This window comes from Agelaius phoeniceus, chromosome 19 (assembly GCF_051311805.1).
Source record: "Agelaius phoeniceus isolate bAgePho1 chromosome 19, bAgePho1.hap1, whole genome shotgun sequence".
Classification (NCBI taxonomy): domain Eukaryota; kingdom Metazoa; phylum Chordata; class Aves; order Passeriformes; family Icteridae; genus Agelaius; species Agelaius phoeniceus.
Window position 1 is genome coordinate 13,672,410 of NC_135283.1, and position 19,277 is coordinate 13,691,686.

A 19,277-nucleotide genomic window follows, 5' to 3' on the forward strand; every position below is an offset into this window, starting at 1 on the left:
CCTCTGGTTTAAAATACAATGGTGAAACCTGGCTTAAAATTATTTTCTATATCTGAACGCAAAAATGATTGTGCAAGTCCCGGCATAATTTATGTTGTGCAGTGGGTCCCTCTGAGCCCTCATCAGAATCAGCACATAATAGGCAAATGTCTAAATCCGTACACCGTTCTGACTGCTGGCATTCTTTACACCCTTATATTAGCCATTGCCTAACCTATCAACCGAATTATCTTTTCAACCCTTCCTCACCCCTGCTCCCCCTTTCAAATTAGCTGTCATCTTCTCCAATGTACCTTCAATCAGCCCCTAGTCACATAGTTAAATGCATGTTAGTTCCCTAAATGAGTAATTGATAACTTACAGTGATTCAGTAGTGTCCCAAACAGACAAACTTTAATGGTGAGAAAAAAAAGATTACAGTCTACACAATGTCATTTCGGGGATTGAGGTTGAAATCTGAATACACCTAGTCTGCAAGTGAATGGCCTGAATTCAGATAACAGTGGACAGTCAAAAACTGGTTTTACTAGTCTTTAAGATTAGCAGTGTCAGTCTTATTGTCTGTATGTTATCTACTCAAAATAAACCACATGGCCTTGCTCATCTTCACACACTAATGCAATGAATCCTTAAGCATGTACAAATGGGTACTATACTTCAGCAAAATTGAACCAGTAGCCAATGCAAACATAATGCGCAAGAAGAAAAAACTTCTAAGTCATTAAAAGAACTTCAGTTCCTGCCTTGGTATTACATGATTTCAGCTAGTAGGTTTTACATAGGAAGCTACTAATCTGTGCAATATCATAGTTCTCAAAAGACAATATTGTATCCTACCTGTCCTCTCCTACTTAGAATCCTGTGTAGCTCCACATAGGTTATAGGAATCATAGAATCATTTAGAAATTTTTTTTTCCCCCAAAATCGTTGAGTTCAGCTGTTAACCTCCAGGGATGGTGACTCCATCACTTCCCTGGACATGTCATTCCAATGCTTGGCAGCCTGTTTGGAGAAGAGATTTTTTCCAATATCTAATCTAAAGCTCCCCTGGCACAACTTGAGGCCATTTCCTCTTGTTCTATCACTTGTTACCTGGGAGAAGAGACAGATGCCTACCTTGGTACAATCTCCTTTCAGGTAGCTGTAGAGAGTGATAAGGTCCCCTGAGCCTCCTTTTCTCCAGCTCCCTCAGCTACTGTCCATGAGACTTGTGCTCTAGACCCTTCCCTAGCTCTGTTGCCCTTCGCTGGCCATGTTCCAGCTCCTCAATGTTTGTCTTGTTGTGAGAGAGCAAAAACCAAACACAGGATTTAAGGTGTGGTGTCACTCCCCTATATATTGGATTGTGTGCTAGAAGCACACAGAAGAATGCAGCCACCTACTCCTGAATTTCCTAAGCCCCAGGTAGCCATAGGAGTGCTGCTTTCGGTGCCTTTAAAAATCCCACCACAACTTTCATAGATCAGCACATCAGTTTTATAATCAAACGTTTGTAGGAATCCCAGTTGAGTCACAAGAGAATAATGCAGAAAACTCATTCCATCCGGACGTAAAAGGAGGAGTATATTATGAAATCATATTTGCAGGGAGTAGAATAATATTTACTCCCTTGATAAAGGATGAGGAGGGAAGCCTAACGGTTGTCTACAGAATGCACACTATCACACTCAAATTTCTAAGAAAACAACTAAGCAAGGAAGCTCATAAGAGTAATTCTCATGGGAGGAGACAATGAGGAAACTGTGATCGCTCCCGGGAAAACAGAAACGGCAGCACAGAACAAACCTCAACAGCAGAAATCCATTCATAAGTTGAAGTCCGTTGCTCAGGTCCTCTTCCTCCGGACAGCCAGTGCAGCATTCGTGCCGGCAGGGTCCAGCCCCGCGTTGCACTGTACGCAAGCAGCGCAAAGCTCGTGCGGATGCCTTGTGAGGCGCCGGGGCCCCGCTCGGAGCCGGCGCCGGTGGAGCCGCGCTGCACAGCCGGGGCCCGTGCGCCGAAGAACCTGTAGCGGAGGGGGGAGTCGCCGCGGCGGCGATAGGACCCAGGGCGCGCCCCGTGTGGAGGGCGGGGCGAGCAGCCCCAGAGCCGCCGCGCGGGAGCGCTCCCCAGCCCGGGAGCAGACGGGCCGTGCGGCTCTGCGTGGGCACACGGGCACAGCGGGCTGCGGTCCGGCGCCAGCACGGGCATCCCCGCGCCGAGACGCGGGACGTGACTCAGGTACTGAGGCGGAGCCGTCGTGCGTGATGCCACGGAGTCCTTGCCTGGGGCACGCGGACGAACGCCGCGGGGAGCGCGGAGTGGGGGGTCCGGAGCCGGGTGAGCCGAACCCAGAGCGCCGACCTGACCGAGGGCGCTTCTCTGCGTGGGGGTCTCGGGCCGGCGGATGAGCCCGTGCGCCGCCCAAGCTTTGGGCAAAGCGCGGCGTAGGAGTAACGGGTTCATCCCTTGCCCAGAGGCTACGCTGGGCGCCGGTGGGGACGTGGGCACGACGCCGACTGTTCTCGCACCCCTCGGCACCACCCCACGAGGGTCGGCGCGGCGTCCTCCCACTGGCTGTGTTTCTCCTCGCTCGTGGGGCCACGCGGGCTCAGCTCTTCGTCGGGAAACCCGCGCTGCCGTATGGGTCGCCCAACGTCCTCAGCGCCACCAGCCTGAAAGCGCTGTCCGGGCGCTGAGCGGTGCTGGCCACCGAGCACCACTCCGCCTGCTACGAGAGAGCGTGGCCCCCGGCTTCCCCTCTGGCAGCCGGGTCACGCCTAGGCGCGTAGTGCCGCCCGCCCGAGGGCACGTACAGTGCCACACTGGTGGCTCGTGGGACGCCCGCGAGCTCGGGCTTTGTTTCCGCCATTCGGGGCCTCACATCGTTACTGGGGGACGAGGGTCTCTCGCCTCCGCTGTCCCTTCGCTACTGCTCAGCTCCTGTTTCAGTGTAGAGCCCCCGGAGGTGAATTTCGGAATTTTTTGTCGTAGCGGTGACCGTTCAGGTCCGGCAGAGCGAGTGACGAGCAGTCTGAGGGACTGTTCCCTCATAAGGACATCGTCTCAGCCCCAGGCAGGAGCCCCGTTACTCGGTTCAGCGAGCACACTAAGAACGGTGGGGCACCCGGGCGCGGAATCGCGCGGCCTCTCCCCGGTCTGCGTGAGCAGTGGCTGCGGCGGCGACCCAAGCGCTCCTCGGGAGCCGTCTCGGCTGAGGGCTGCGCGGGCTACGTGCCCGCCCCGGAGCGCCGCGCGAGCGGTCGTGGCCGAGGCGATGCCGCGACCGCCACCATTGTATTCCCAAGCCCTCTCCCCCCACGCCCCCTCCCGCGCGGCGGCCGCCGCAGCCCCTCTCCATCTCTTGGGAAAGAGCCTTGTTTTGATGCTGCTCGCAATCCACCTGGAGGGGTCTGCGGTTTGCCTTCTAAGCAATTCTGTGGAGAGAAGAAAAAGCACAAAAAGGTGGAGTTGAATTTCAGTAATTCAGCTTCCTCACAGGCGCAGACCGTTAGCACTAGTGGAAATGCACTCCTCTTAGGCAAACCGTTCAATTTAGGATGTCACAGAGTAAAGCCATGTATGGTTTTGCAGTGTTTATTTCAGAGGAAGCAGTGTGGCAGCCGTTTTAAAATGTAAATCAGAATCTATTAGTACAGTACACCTTCTGTGGTACAGTCAGAAGTATAACTCAAGGTATATTATAGAAATCAAAAGGTGGCATTTTAAATTGTGACTGAAGGTGGCAATTCACATATCTCAAGGTGTGACACCCTATTATGAAACTGCACTGTCCAAAGTGTAAAATTACCTCTGAGCCAGATTATCTTTTCTCACTGTATTCAACTACATGTGCTCACCTAGCTTGAGATACAGTGCATGGGCATGCGAGCACTTTATATATAAAGGTAGTTCCATTATATTCTGCAAAAATAAGCAGAGATGCCCAGCTGGTGACAGGACTTGACCCTTAATTAGTTTTTATCTATCTCTGTCACTTTTTGTATTTATACTAAACAATATAAGGACACTTCTTCACTATAAGCAATTGTCAAGCATCTATGTTTTTCTAAAGCTTCAATATTTTGCAAAGCCATCACAGCCGCAGGGCTGAAATTAATTTTCATGATGCATGAAAATTAATTGTAAGTTGTTCCTAAGTGAAGTTGGGATTCTGCAACTTTTCATGATACAAAATAGGACAAGCAAATAAATAGTCACAACTTTCCCCATAGAGCACTTTACCCAGGTAATAGAATTTAAACTGGTTATCATTATCTGCTACACATAAAATTGCAGTGTGAAGTTACTGTCAGTGAGGTCTGCTAATAACTTGTGATGAATGTTATTCACTGTGCAGCAGCAGTGAACAGCTGTGTTGAGGCTAAATGGGGGCTGGAGAATGATTAATAGTCAAGATCTGATATGGAACATCACTTGCAGCGACAGACAGCACAGAATTATCCTAGGAGTTCTAAGAGGGAGATGAGAGAATGGGGAAAACTGGCAAACCCTTAAGAAAGGCAGCAGATCTGGAAAAATGGTCTCATTTGAAATGGAGGAGGCCAAAATGGGACAGTGGCAGTCACTGTGGGGCCTTGCAGGGAGGACAGAAGGTCAGAATAAATATGGTTGATAAATATGGTAATGATTTTGTAGGGAACAGAAGTTAGCAGCAGCCTTTGGAATGAACATATAGTTCTACTGGCTAATATTTAAGCAGGTAAGCCACAGGAAATGCACTAGTGGGTTATACCAGTGGCCCATCTAAATGGCTACTATGAGTTACTTGAGTTGTAATAAAATCTGATTTAAAGATTTATGCATTTGTACTTTGGAGAAGCAGGAAGGAGTTAATGTCATGCTGAATAGGCAGATGTCAGTGATGTCAATACAAAGGGTAGTTGTTCTATATGTAGAGGTCTATCATAAGGGTCTGGAGAATTTTAAATAAAAACTTTTTTTCAGGAATCATTTCCTGAAAAATTTAAGTAGAGTTGGTTAGTCTTAGGAATCCTCACTTAAAATCAAGAATAACATGCATATTTTATTTAGTCTGCTTAGATTTTAATACCTTTGGGCAAATACAGGAGGTTCATAATTCCTATTAACACAACATTAAGCAGCCTGTGCTTTTCAAGATATTCATACCCCCAACACCCTTTGAAGAGAGAAATTATTTTCTTTGTTCACAGATAAGAAAAACTGAAGGAGAATGTCTACATTACTCAGCTTATACCATCTTCCTTATTTTGTAGTTATACAAATCTCACCTGGGTGTGGCTCCAGACTGAAGTCTAGGCTGAACTGGGTTCCCTACTTGGAAGCTTATGTTCTATTTTTGATAACCATCTCTTATTTGTATCATAGAAAGTCAAGGTTGTGTAGATTTCAGCTGTAGTTAGAATAAATTAATTATTCTTGAAAATTCCTGAAATTAATTCTTCTTGAGAACATGAAGTTCTCAAGCTATATAAGTCAGTGTACATGCTCATAAATGTCCTTCCTACCCATACTGCTGACCATGAAGTACAGCTATGTTGCCAATAAGAGTAGTGGCTAAACACAAATAATAGATTCTTGCCTTTTCTAGCTGCTCCTTTTTATAATACATCATCCCAGAAACCACACCATCACACCACCCACAATGCTACCTAATATTTCCTCCTGAGACTATATTAGTTTCCATGACAACAAGAAGATAATATCAGGAAGATTAAACCCCAGATGCTACCTTTGTTTTGCACATTACCAAAGCAAGAATCCATTCATGATAGAAGGAATCTGGAATAAATACTGACAATACTGTTATGTCTGTTGTGGAGATATGAAACTGAGCTGCAGCCAGTTAAATGTAATCCTTTGCCTCTAAATAGGGCTGAGCTGGCAAAAGCAGAAAGCAAAACAAGCTGTTGCAATAGTTAGGCAGTAGCCTTCTATCTTAGCAGGCTTTGATGGCACACCAGCACTGTAGCGAAATCCTAAGTAAAAATTTTGCCAGTGCAGATCAACCACAAGCCTGCCTTTTCTAAAGGTGGCACCCCTCATTTATACATTTTGTAAAGGAACCTCTACACTACTTCCTTATTATTTATTATTCACCTCTTAAGGAGGTGAATGCAGTCCCAGCCTAGTAAGGTACACCACAACAGGATCAAGTACATTCTTGCTGTGTTTAGAGGGTTCAGGGTTCATTTAGTTCTGGTTAATGGTCCTTTTATTTTGATGTGTTAGCATGAACAACCAATGGACAAAACCAGATGAATAACATTGATTGTAGAATCATAGAGTAGTTTGGGTTGGAAGAAACCTTAATCTCATTCCAACCCGCTGCTGTGGGCACAAACACCTTCCATCAGGCCACATTGCTCCAAACCCTGTCTAACCAGGCTTGGAACTCTTCCAGGGATGAGACAGCCACAGCTTCTCTGGGCAACCAGGGCCCCATCACCCTCAGACTAAAGAATTTCTTCCTAACACCTAATCTAAACCTACTGTCAGTTTGAAGCCATTCCCCCTTGTTCAATCACAGCATGACTTTGTAACAAGTCCCTCTCCAGCCTTCTTGTAGCCACTTCAGACCCTGGAAAGGTGCAATAAGGCTTCCCCAGAGCATCCTCTTCTGCATTATGAACTATCCAAGTTTTCTCAGCCTTTCCCTTTAAGAGAGCTGTTTTTGAGGCATGCGTGTGCAAATGTGAACCACTCTTGAAAGGATGGTGCCTGAAGACCTGGTGTGCCGGCTTATGGTGATTTTTAGCCAAATGTGGTAGTAGACGTGATGTAAGGAGTAAATGGATATTACTGTGTGTTCCCCTGTAGACCTTTTTTATGAAACGCTGGAAAGTAGGCCAGGTTCCCTCACATCAGCAAGTCTACCTCTTTCATCACTTATGGCAAAGATGGTAAGCTCCGTGAGGCAGGTGCATCAGAATGTGTCTCTTACAGGCTGACTTGCTCTGCTGGGCATGGAAGAGCTCAAGAACGGCCAGGAAGGAGGATATTTCCCTCTCCTGTGGGAGCACCGGGCTCCGGCAACGGCGGTTGCGAGCGCTGGGCGGGGGTGCGGCCCCGGCTCCGCCCGGGCCGCGCGCGCAACTGGCGGGCAGCGCCCGCCCCCGGCCCGGGAGTCACGTCCCGCACGTCTCAGTGCGGCGGCCGCGCGCGCCCCGCTGGGGCATCACCGCGCGGGTCAGGCGGGGCCGCGGGCGGGGCGGCTCCGGCAGCCTCTGCCCGAGGGTCGGAGTGCGGCTGGGGGAGCCGGCTCTTCCTCCGAACCGCGGCCGCACCAGGCTCGCTGCGCGCGTGCCGAGTTGACTTCTCTCCCCCTGAAAATCTTGGACAGTTCTCTTCTGGAAGGAACAAGCGTGCTGCCAAATAGTTCTTAACGGTGTTTCTTCTCAAAGCCACTCGCCGCTTCATATGGCATGGGTGTAGTTTGCTATCGGGGTTCAGCCCTGTTAGGTCTGCAGAGGCTGCCCTTATAACAACTTTGCTGTAGACACAGCGAAGGAGACAGTCCCAGCCTGTGCACAGAGGCGAATGCTGTAAGGCACTGAATGTCTCCACCCAGCACTGTATAAGCAGTCTGGAGAGATTGCCAGTTGCTATTTTTCAACAAAGCATGCTCATGTATTATTACTAACTTTGTGTTGCTATTAGACGGGTAATGGACATGGAGGAAAACTGCCCAACCCTTCCCCCAATATTTTAAACCTTCACTTCAAATGAAATATTTGGACAACTTGGAAGTAGCGTGAGTGACAATACTCCCTGAAGTGCTTCAATTTTACATCTTATTCCTGTTCTTTATACATTTGAGCTGAGATTCATCAAATATTACTTTTTCTTACTGATCATGTAGTAACAACAAAGGGAAATATTTGCTTCAGGCAGGCAGTTGTAACTGAGCATTGCTTCAGTTACTAACTCCTAGCATCCACAAAAACGGCTCTTGGGGATTTTCATTGCAGTTTTGCATTTGAACTTGATGTGTGAAAAATTATAGTTCATCATCATCTCAAGGGGACCTTTCTATCTTTTCAAGATAGCAGTGTATCAGGGCTGTACAGCTGTCCTCAGTGGAGAATAAAAAATCTGGATGATTAGTCCACCATTTCACAGAGCACTTGTGATGCAACAGGTCTCCTAAGTGAATAGTTCAGGAGCTTCATGTAAAAAGATCTTATATAAAAAATCCTGCAGACTTTAATGCAGTAATTATTACATATTTGTGAAAGTCAGATACACCCCTGAAATGCTGTTATGGCTTCAGTTTTTTCATGAAGCAGTGCTTTGGATGAAATCCAGTTCCGACTTTGAGAGCTGTGCAGGGCCATTCATTTAAAACTCAGTTGTGTGCATCTCATTTTCATGTGCTTTTGCAAGCTTTGTAAAAACTTAAACAAGAAGTAGTTAAAATTGCACTGCATTTACAAGACTGTTTTTTAAAAGTAATTCCATGCCTTAGTTTAAATGGTAGTGCAGTTTTAGAGATACTAATTGCTTTTTGTTTCTTAGGGAACACACAAGCTTCTTCATCATGGGAGCTGTAGTAGCTGATGATGGTCCCTCAGGTGTTAAAGCCCCTGATGGAGGCTGGGGCTGGGCTGTCCTTTTTGGCTGTTTTATCATCACAGGATTCTCCTATGCCTTTCCTAAGGCAGTTAGTGTCTTCTTTAAAGAACTTATCCGGGAATTTGGCATTGGATATAGCGACACTGCATGGATTTCCTCTATTCTGTTGGCCATGCTTTATGGAACAGGTGAGTAGTTATCTGGTTTTGAAACAGTATTGTGTCATACAATTAAGTTTGTAAATCTTACAGCCATTTACAGTCTATATCATGACTGCATATCATTACTTGCTTGCAAATAAGGCATTCCAAGGAAGAATTACTAATAATCACATAAATCAGAAGATTTTTTAAGCCCATTCAGTTTATTTAAAATTATGTCTTTGTAAGTCAGTAGTTGCTAAAGATGATGAAAAAGAAAAATCAAAAGGCACTATGAAGACAAAAAATATTGAAGTATTTGGCTACAGAGGAAAGGACATTTTTCCTGATTGGCCTGACTTTATGGACAAAGTACAAAACAATCACTGAATTGGAAAGTGAATCACTGAAGTTGGAAAGACCTTAGACCTCTAAGATCATTGATTCCTACTATGAACGTTGCACTTTGAAGTCTACCAAAGAAATACAAGGTATCAGAAAATCAGTTGTAAAAGTTGGTTTATTGTAGCAACTGTAATTTGCCTTTCTTGCCTAGGTCCACTTTGTAGCATATGTGTCAATCGCTTTGGTTGTCGCCCTGTCATGCTGGTGGGTGGCCTTTTTGCTTCAATGGGGATGGTGATAGCTTCCTTCTGCACAAGCATCGTTCAGATCTATCTAACTGCAGGTGTGATTACTGGTAAGTACTATGCTGAAAATGAGTTCACTTATGTCTTAGCTTTAGGCTGAAGTTTTGTTTAAGTGAAAAATACCCGAAGCATAAGGATCACCCAACTGGGCTTTTATAAAGATGGCAGATAAACGTGGAATTAAAAGGTCATTTATTTTTGTTATTAGCATAAAGTGTAATCATAAAGTACAATAACACTATGGGGGTAAAATACTTTGTGTTATCTTAGGATTCTTTTGTCCATTTGGAATAAAACTATTTTCTCTTAAGTCATGAGTCAGAAAAACTGTAATTAGAATATCTTTAACAATGATATTGTAGGCCAGTATTAATTTTTATGTACCCTCTGCTACAGGTTTGGGTTTGGCACTAAACTTTCAGCCTTCACTCATCATGTTAAACCGTTACTTTGACAAACGCCGGCCCTTAGCCAATGGGCTATCTGCTGCTGGGAGTCCAGTGTTTCTTTGTGCTCTCTCACCGTTGGGGCAGATATTACAGCATGAGTACGGTTGGAGAGGAGGATTCCTTATCCTGGGTGGGATGCTGCTCAACTGCTGTGTATGCGGAGCGCTAATGAGACCTTTGGAGCCACCCAAAAAGGCTGAAGCTACCAAAGAGCCAGCTGAGAAGAAAGTGAAGAAAAAACTTCTGGATTTCAGTGTGTTTAAAGACAGTGGTTTTGTAATCTATACACTAGCAGCGTCTATCATGGTGCTTGGCCTCTTTGTTCCTCCAGTGTTTGTTGTGAGTTATGCCAAGGATTTAGGGTATCAAGACACCAAAGCAGCTTTTCTTCTGACTATTCTGGGATTCATTGATATCTTTGCTCGCCCAATCTGTGGAATGGTAGCTGGTCTTAAATGGGTTAGACCACGCTGTGTCTACCTCTTCAGTTTTGCTATGATTTTTAATGGTTTTACAGATCTCATGGGCTCTATGTCTGTTGATTATGGTGGACTGGTGGTCTTTTGCATTTTCTTTGGCATTTCTTATGGAATGGTAGGTGCTCTTCAGTTTGAAGTTCTCATGGCTATCGTTGGTACGCAGAAGTTTTCCAGTGCTATCGGCTTAGTGCTCCTGGCAGAAGCTATGGCTGTTCTGATTGGTCCACCATCAGCAGGCAAGTATGCTATTTAGCTCAGAATTTAAAATTGTGTGCATTGCATTCATTTACACAAAATATAAGGGAGCTGAGAAAAAGATGCGAGTCACTCAAGAAATGCAGATTTTGCTAGTGTTGCACATATTTCAAAGGCTTTCTGCAGTTACACTCTGAAATACTCCAAGAAGGGATGGAATAAACCATTTCCTTCTTGGGTCTATTTCAAGATTGGTTAAATTGCCATCTCGAGATGCTGCTATTTCTTTCTGAAACCCCGCACTGAACTTCTTATTGGTAGATAGCTGACTGAGATTCAGAATATGAAACCTGTCAATTTTCTTTGGGAAATATTAGGATACATTCTCTATATCCACGGTAGATTTGGAGGAGGAAAGAAAACATCTGAAGGAAGAAAAAAAAATCTTACAAGGAGGCCTATAAAACCGGACTGATTTAAGGAAGGTGGAGTGCTTTTATTGCACGTCTTACAACCCAAGAATAAGGGGATGTGACAAAATAGTAAAATTCATTAATTTGAAGTCAAAACACAAATTAATTACTAATCAAAGAACATACATTTTACAGACCCTGAACTGAAACACACTTTCCCTCCCAAAACCCACCAGGTCACTGCCACAGAATGTTTACTGTTGATACCAGACAAGTGTTTTTATTTTAACAGAACCCCCTTCATGGGAAAACCAGTATTATGCACCACTTCCTCCGATCTTCAGGTTTTGAGAGGCACTTCCTTCATATCCTCCCACCTGTTCTTTCACATCCACTGAATCCTGTAAAAATTTACCTTTACCAGTGTGAGTCAGTTACTCCAGACTGACTATTGAATAACATTTTCATTTTAAGCAGGCAGCCCACTACCCGTGTAGAAAGGTAAATGAAATTGGGAGCAAGAGGATAATGATGATCAGATCATGATACAGATGACACAGATACCATCCATGGATGCACACATTTTTATCTGAAACAAAGCATGTGTTTGATCTTTTGCATCTGAAGGCGAGGCCGGTTTTATTTCAGATGAACTGCATGCCTCTGTGTGCAGCAGACTATGTGTTTTGATATCTCATGTAGTGTCAGTGACTGCTAAACTGAACTGAAATAACTGAGAAATATTTTGTTACAAACTTGTTTTAATCCTATTTCAAAAAATTTGGTTAGGTAGTCATGGTGATTCTAGACCAGAGAGTCAGAGTGCTTTTAAAATCAGAAAAATATTCACTGCAAGATAATCACTTTTGTTAATTACCTGGAATGTTGCCTTTTTCAGGAAAACTCCTGGATGCAACGGGGAGGTACATGTTTGTTTTCATTATTGCTGGAATTGAAGTTACCACCTCAGCCCTTGTATTGGCCTTGGGAAATTTCTTCTGCATTAAGAAAAAATCAGAAGAGCCACATACAAAAGAAGAAGCAGCAGAAAGAGAGGAATTAAACAAATGTGAAAACAAAACTCCTGAAGATGCCAAAGTGGACTCTATTGAAGTGGAGCAGTTTCTCAAAGATGAGCCTGAAAAAAATGGCGAAGTTGTAACTAACCCAGAAACATGCGTATGAGCGTAACAAGGAACTGAAAAGTATTTAGAAAAGAAAGATTTTCAACGCTATTTATTTTAGAAACAGAAATAGTTTAGGGCTGGGCCATCTGCTTTAGTAACTTGGGGCTAGTCAGCTCATCAGGTCTCTTTGGAAGCTGATTAGCTAGACAACATCTTATCGGAAACATAGCTTTATTGGTAAAAGGTGGAACATTGTGGTTATATATTTTACGTAAACTAAAAAAGCTTTTATGAACACAAGTAGGCTCTCGCTATGCATCACCAGAAACTGCTCACTTGGAAGATATGGGAAAAGCATATTTTCAGAAAAGTAGAATTATATGTATGTTTTCAGACAATATTGATGAAATTGCTGTGTTGTGTGGCTAAATATATTTTCCCTGTGTTCTCTGTGAAGGGAAAAGAGTTTGAGATGGATAAAAATCTCAGGAACTTAAAGGTCTCCATTAGGTTTTAGAATTTCTTACCTTTTTAGATTTTTTTTTTTTTAGATTAATTGGCTCAGCCCTAATTTAATTTTGATAATATCTGTAACTTTGATTTATGTAAATGCATTTCTGCCTAAACCTGTAACCTTTGCAATTATAATCTGGAAATCCTGTTTTTGGAAAGGCACATTACAGACAGTGTCCTCAGCAGATCACACAAGTGGTATTCTGAAATAGTACTAAAAAACAAAAAAAAAAGCATAATGGATCCTGACAGACCTTGAGGAAACAAAATTAGTCCACAATTCCATACACTGTTTTCAGTAAAATTTCCCTAGAGCACTGAAAAATATTACAAGTAACATGGACAAGATGATCAGTAGAATATTCTGAAAAAGTGTCCATTTTGCATACAAAAGAAATGATGGTGCAAGTTTCCAGATGACTTACAGAGTGGGTTAACTTAGGGAAGAGACTGAACTACTTTGAAACATGTTAGTCATCCATAAAATGCAATGTTAGCATGACGGGAAGGTTTTAACATGTTTAGTTTTGAGGGTTTTTTTCTACCCCATTTATCCCACTTCCCTACCCCCCAGCTTAATCTATGGAAGTTCAAAGTGCCATTCTTGCTGTTTGAGGAAACATGATAGAACCGTTCATCATTTTTATGATGGCATGGTACTGAATAGAAAAGGAAGGCAAAAGAAAGGCATTGTATTTTTTTTTCCCACCCGAAACCACTCAAGAAATGTAACTTTTTAAAATATAAAATGCTACTGCATCTCATCTCTCAAATCTGCTTATAAAAAACTGAATAGGCTTTGTAACTGCAGTAACAATCTTCAAAACAGACTAAATGTAACAGATTCAATTTTCTTAGTAGTAGCAAAGGAATATTGGCTTTCAGGTGCCAAAATTGTTCTGCTTAATAACTGAAAATTGAAAGACCCTAATCCCTTAAAACTCAGTATCCACTTAAAATTTTTACCGGAAACAAAGTGCCAAAACCATGAACCATTCTCTAATGAATGATACCAGCAGCTTCCATTGAAGTTTCTTCAAAATGGTTTTGCATTGTTAGGACAACCTTGCACAGAAATCGGAACGTTAGAAATATAACTTTTAAAAGAAATGGATGCTACATAGAATAAACTGGTTTTACATCTTATGTAGTGCATTATTTTAAAGTCTTATTAATTTAGTGGCAGCAATTGTAGTGAATGGTATTTCCCAGTTGTAACAGCTTACTTACTGAACTCAGCTCCAGTTTGCTAAAGAATAAATTGGTACTTGAAACACAACACTGATAGCTCCAGAAGGCAAGAGAAAAACAGAATCCACAGAGTAATTTATTATATCCTTGGAGGCTGCTTCAGATGATACATGAAAGCTTGATACAGCTTTCAGATTGGAGTTCCCTGTTGTTTCAAAAAGCAGAAACTAAAAACCTTTCCAAAGGTGAATTCAGATTCTCAGATAGTCATTTTTGTCTTACTGTGTGCTTTGATCACTGGATTTCTTTGCTAGATAATGCTATGCAGTTATCACAGAACGAAATGGTTATTCTGCAAATTGTCTAGACTGCTTTACATGCAACAGAATGTCATTTGTGCTTATCATACTGACTTTCCAGCCTATGTTTCATTTTCCATACATAATACTTTTACAGTTAAGCTGGAAAAAGTTTTATGTTGTAATTTTATGTGATTTGAGACAGAAAAAGAAGTTAGGAAGACAAGGAGACACGGTTCAAAATAATCTTGTAAGTAAAACTGGTGTTCACAGAAAGGCCTCATTTGCCAATACAAGTTATTTTCTTCCACTCAAAGACCAATGACTCTGACTGGGACTGCCAATGCTCTTGTGCTGTTTTCAGCACAGGCCTACCAATGGCTTGCAGTATTTATGACAGCAGGAGATGCTTACTGAATGACAGTGGTCAAATCAAAGGACTCCTTTATTGACTGTGAGGAAAAAAAGGGTTAGAATTTAATTCACTAAGCAGTTTAAAAAAACTTATTAGCAGTGTAAAATCTTTTATCATTTTAATTAATTGCAAGAAGCATCAATACAAAGGTGAGAAACTCCTAATGTAGCTCTCTTAGCAACATCCAAAGTGGCAGGCTTGAGAGTAGTTCAGAGTTCTAGAGCCAGTTAAGCTCCTTGCTCCCATTCTGTTCCACTCAAGGTAACACTGAAGCGTGTGCTAGCCCTCCAGTCCTCTTTCTGTTCAGCTGCCTTTATCTTCTTGGAAAGAGATTCGTTAAATCGATGGGAAGGAAACCTCCATGCCAGATCCCCAGGCTGAACACCTGCTGGCCACTATACTAGACTGTGCTGAAGCATGTACCCAACTGTTCCAATAACCCTTTGCGGCCCTGTCAATACATCTCCTGTTTTATAGATCTCTCTCCTTCCACCCCAGTATGTTAAAAAATCAAAACCAACGAAAACTAAACCCCACAAGCATCTAGTCCTTAGGTTCCCAGCACTGTCCAGCCAGGCTCCTTTTTAATTTAACTCTGCTTATTGTAAATATTTAAAGAGATTGATAAATATTTTTTAAAAAAGTATTTTGTATATTTAAAAGCAAGGAATTGATTTAAAATTCTTCCAGGTACTTTGCTACTGTATTTCTTTAATCTCAATACCACCGAGATGCCCTTAAGAGCAGTCTGCGAGATGTGCTCATCCATGTATTTTGAGGATGTATACATCGAAGCCATAAAGCATTGCTAAGGAGACATTGATTGCTCAGGGTCACAGGCAGAACAGTTCCATGCAACATCTACCCAGATGAACCTTCGTTCAACCTTCACCTGATTAAAATTGTGTGATTTGAAAAAAGGGAAAAGGAAAAGGAAGGGAATGTAGGTAATTATGCAACCAAATTGTGAAGCATCCGAAGATTATAGTTTACTCCTACATCATGCGCTATTGAAACATATATAATTTCTTTTGACACACAGATCATGAATATATCTAAGAAGTCTGGAAAGTAAACAATCAAAAAACCAAAACAGTTTTCCAAGATTCTTTCTCTGAAAGTAGTGAATAGTCTTTTACCCTGCAGGCTAGCAAAATTTTTAAAGCATTTTGGATCTTCACACATTCTATAAATTGTGTACAATAGGATTTATTGTTAAAGTATTGTATGATTGATTATGTAATGGGTCTTAGGAAAGTAAGGGCCTGATGCAAGGAGATGAAATTTGTAATGCCAGTAATACACAGACTATATAAAAAAAGAATACATGTGTTTGCACATACATATATACATATGTATGTATATACGTACGTACATACATACATACATATATATATATATATATATATATGAATGAATAAAAATATATATGTAAACATGCAAAATACCCGCAGGAGTGGATTACAGACAGTTTGCCCATTTATTAGACAATGAGCAGAGTTAAAATTATTTTCTTCCTCCTATACAAAGATCAGTTTGCTTTTTTGAAAATTCTAAATTAAATATTTTGTACCCATTTGGAGCCTAGAAGACCTCAGCAGAACTAGAAGTCTTAAAGTGATGCAGCTATCTGTTTCAAGATAAGCCAGTTCTCTAAAGTTAAGCCTTGAGATGGATGGTATGAAGGTATGGTGTAAAGGACTGGAGAGATTTTGTGCTAATATTAAACTCCATCTACACAAACGGGTATTAGGCAATGTAGAATCATTCTTTAAAAATAAATTAGAACATTCCCCTGATCAAGCAACCAATCTTCAAAATGAAAAAGCAAAATTCATATATGCACCATTGGTACATCCCAAAGAAAATGTTTAGTTTGGTAGACAATTATAAAAGGAAGAATTTCAGAATGCAAACTCTTACATGTTACAGCATGTAAGTATTGACTTGTGTAGTGTGTCTGTGTCTCTTTGCCACACTCGTCTATAGGATTATGGGAATTAGGATTATGGGAAGCAATTAATTTTGTGCGAGATGACATTTTGTTTGTTGTTAATGCACTTTAATGTAATGTGTATATTTATACTTAGTAATTTTTTTTATGCTTTTCTAGTTAACTGTTGCAAATGTAGCGAATAAATAAATATCTGATTGTCAAAAACTGTGGGTTTGAGAAAATAAGCTCAGAAAAAATTAACAGCCCAATATGGACATTGGGTTTCATTTGCACATGCCTATTAAACAGCTACACAGGGACAAGCGAGTTTATAGAGAAGAGCTGACACTTAGCTGACAAGCAGCCAGAATTTAATGTGGGCAAGGGGACTGCTTTTGCCATGACTCATAGTTTGGCCAATTCCAAAATGGATATGTGCTTCTGCTGTAAATGATCCTGAAGACTATTTTAAAGCATCATCTAATTTAAAATAACAGCAATTAATTTTGTGCTGTGCTGTGTAAAAAATATTAATGTTCTCCTCTGAATAGTGCTCCAGGTTTTGTTTACAGGTAAAGTTTTATGAACTGTCATGACTTACAAAGCTCAAAATATTTTGAACACTGACATGTTGGCAAGCTGTCTTTACTGTCAAGTGATGCTCTTTAGAACTTGAAAGCTCCTAAGAAAAGGCATACATTTATGTTGTGGGTTTTTGGCTCCTATGGTACCTCAGCTAGGACTGGCTCCTCAGGGTATAATCTCAAGGCTACATCCAGGTGAATCAAAATTACAAGGAGTGTAAGTAATTCAGTGTAGCAAGACCTATCTTTTGGGATCTGAAGATACATACTTGTGCTTAATTCTAAGTACGTCTGTCAAGAGATCTTTGAGAAAACTTTCAAAGCTCACTTTAAAAAGTTTCTCTGTATATTTACACTGAAAAGGTCACAGGTCTAGTTTACATAAACACATCCCCCCCCTTAGTATTTGAATAGATACATGATTACTTTTTTATGCTACATTAATTAAATTGGCAAGACTTAAGGTGTAATCAAATGCTTTGCAACCCAAGCCATATACTGCTGCAGGAATTAATATTACTCAGTGGACTAAAATGACAGAACTTACTAGCATGCAGTCAGCCCACTCTTGTGACAGAAAACCAGAATTTATCTTTGCCTCTGGCTCTGTTCGAGTCTGAAAGAAAGAAGTAGGGCCATTCACTGTAGGGGAAAATGGGCTTGATCTGATTTGCACAGCTGCTGTTCCCTGCTGCTGGACCTGTTGAAGAAAGTACTCGTCTACTTCTGGAAGAGTAAACAACCTTGACAACAGCAGAGGCACCGCGAATGAGAAGCAACAGCTTTGGAATGGATTGTTTTAGCAGCTTTCTCAATGCTTCTGAAATAGAGCTCATTTTTGCGCCAGTTAAAATGCTTATGCTCTTAAAAGCATTTTGCTAGTGACACAGTCAGTGAGATCAGCAGTCCTGTATTTGTCTGAGAATGTATGGCAAATTAAGATATAGAGTAAAAAGCTACTTACCTCTAGATAGACACTGTTAGTTCCTTGACTGATCTCCGTATTTGCTTCATCATGTCAGCAATATTTCAGCTGGCAGCCTTCCTCACTACTCCCAGATGAATACTTCAGAGCATTAAGAAAGGATAGCTTTTGCTCTTCTGACTTTTCATTTACTACTCTTTCAACAGTTTAAAACCTTTCACAATAAAACTATGAACCCAATGAAAAAGTATATCCAGATTTTAGTATTTAAAACTCTTAAACAGCAAAAGATCTTCTGAGTCTTGTTGAAAAACGTGCCTTAAGATCCATTGATAATGTGTCAGACAAACAAAATACACTTTTTTTGGCCGTGAGAGCAGAGAAACATCTGTTGTTTGGGGTCATCTAAGAAAAAAGACCTGTGCATGACCTCAAATTACCCTGGTTTATCCTTTCCTTAAGGATTAAGGGAAATACCAGAAGCTGTGTCCTGCCTTTGTGCCTGTAAGGCTTGCAGGTCCCAACCAAGCTGAGGACTGTAACTGAACAACTTTTTTTTTTCTTGTAGGGCTCAGGACTAAGTATTTTCTTCTTAGTGTATAATGTACCAAATGAATTCTTGTTCCACATCCCACCCCAAACATCCTGGAATGGTCACGGTAAAGACACTGTAGACTAGGGCTTAATAATTTAAGATGATCTGCAACATTTTTCCCTTTTTCCACTTTTTCACATTCTTCTTTGTCCATCAGGCATACATATATATCTCAGACCTATGCCTTGAGCATTTTGAATCAAGAATTGCCCAAAATGTGATTAACAAAAAAACATTTTTAGGCATATTTTTGTAGATTCTGTATGTACAGTTCTCCTCTCATTTTCTACTATCCCTCTGCCTGCAGCATGTAACGGTTTTGACAGAAGAACCAAACCATACTAGTCTTAATAATATTAAGCAAGGAAAAAACCCACCAACATCTAAGAAGTTGTAAAGTGTTAATACTGTGCAAATATCTGCTGAAAAAGTTGGTATGATTTGGCTGTGAAACACATTCTTACTGAAGACCAGGCCTCTGAGTACTCTTCTCACACAAAAGTATTGAACAATACACATAGCCTATACCAATTCAGGTTCAGACAGTCACTAAAATCTATACATATGCATGTAAAAATCAGTAACTGTCACTTGAATGAATCAGAGGGAAACTTACTGTTTTTAATAACAAAATACTGCATTCTTTCACAGTAAAACCTTTTTATTATTAACCTAACTCATCCAGTGAATTTTAGAAGCTGCTTAGGATTAAGTTCATGATGGATTACACTTGCTCACAATCCCAAAGCTTAAATTTTGATTTCTGATCAGATGGCCCAGCACTATTAAAAAACCAGTAGCATTGTTTGT

The 19,277-nt window shown here is 41.4% G+C and overlaps 1 protein-coding gene across 2 annotated transcripts; it reads left to right on the forward strand.

Moving 5' to 3' along the window:
- Positions 1 to 2,083: 2,083 nt before the first annotated feature.
- SLC16A3 (solute carrier family 16 member 3) lies at positions 2,084 to 16,588 on the forward strand. 2 transcript variants are annotated; one of them, XM_054645372.2, is made up of 5 exons: positions 2,084 to 2,220; positions 8,500 to 8,744; positions 9,253 to 9,396; positions 9,743 to 10,510; positions 11,781 to 16,588. In XM_054645372.2, the coding sequence occupies exons 2-5, from the start codon at positions 8,522 to 8,524 to the stop codon at positions 12,065 to 12,067; spliced, it is 1,422 nt and encodes a 473-aa protein (XP_054501347.1). In that variant the 5' UTR covers positions 2,084 to 2,220; positions 8,500 to 8,521; the 3' UTR covers positions 12,068 to 16,588. The 2 variants fall into 2 exon arrangements, with proteins under 2 accessions (XP_054501347.1, XP_077044470.1); XM_077188355.1 differs by having other exon boundaries at positions 2,191 to 2,319.
- Positions 16,589 to 19,277: the final 2,689 nt, after the last annotated feature.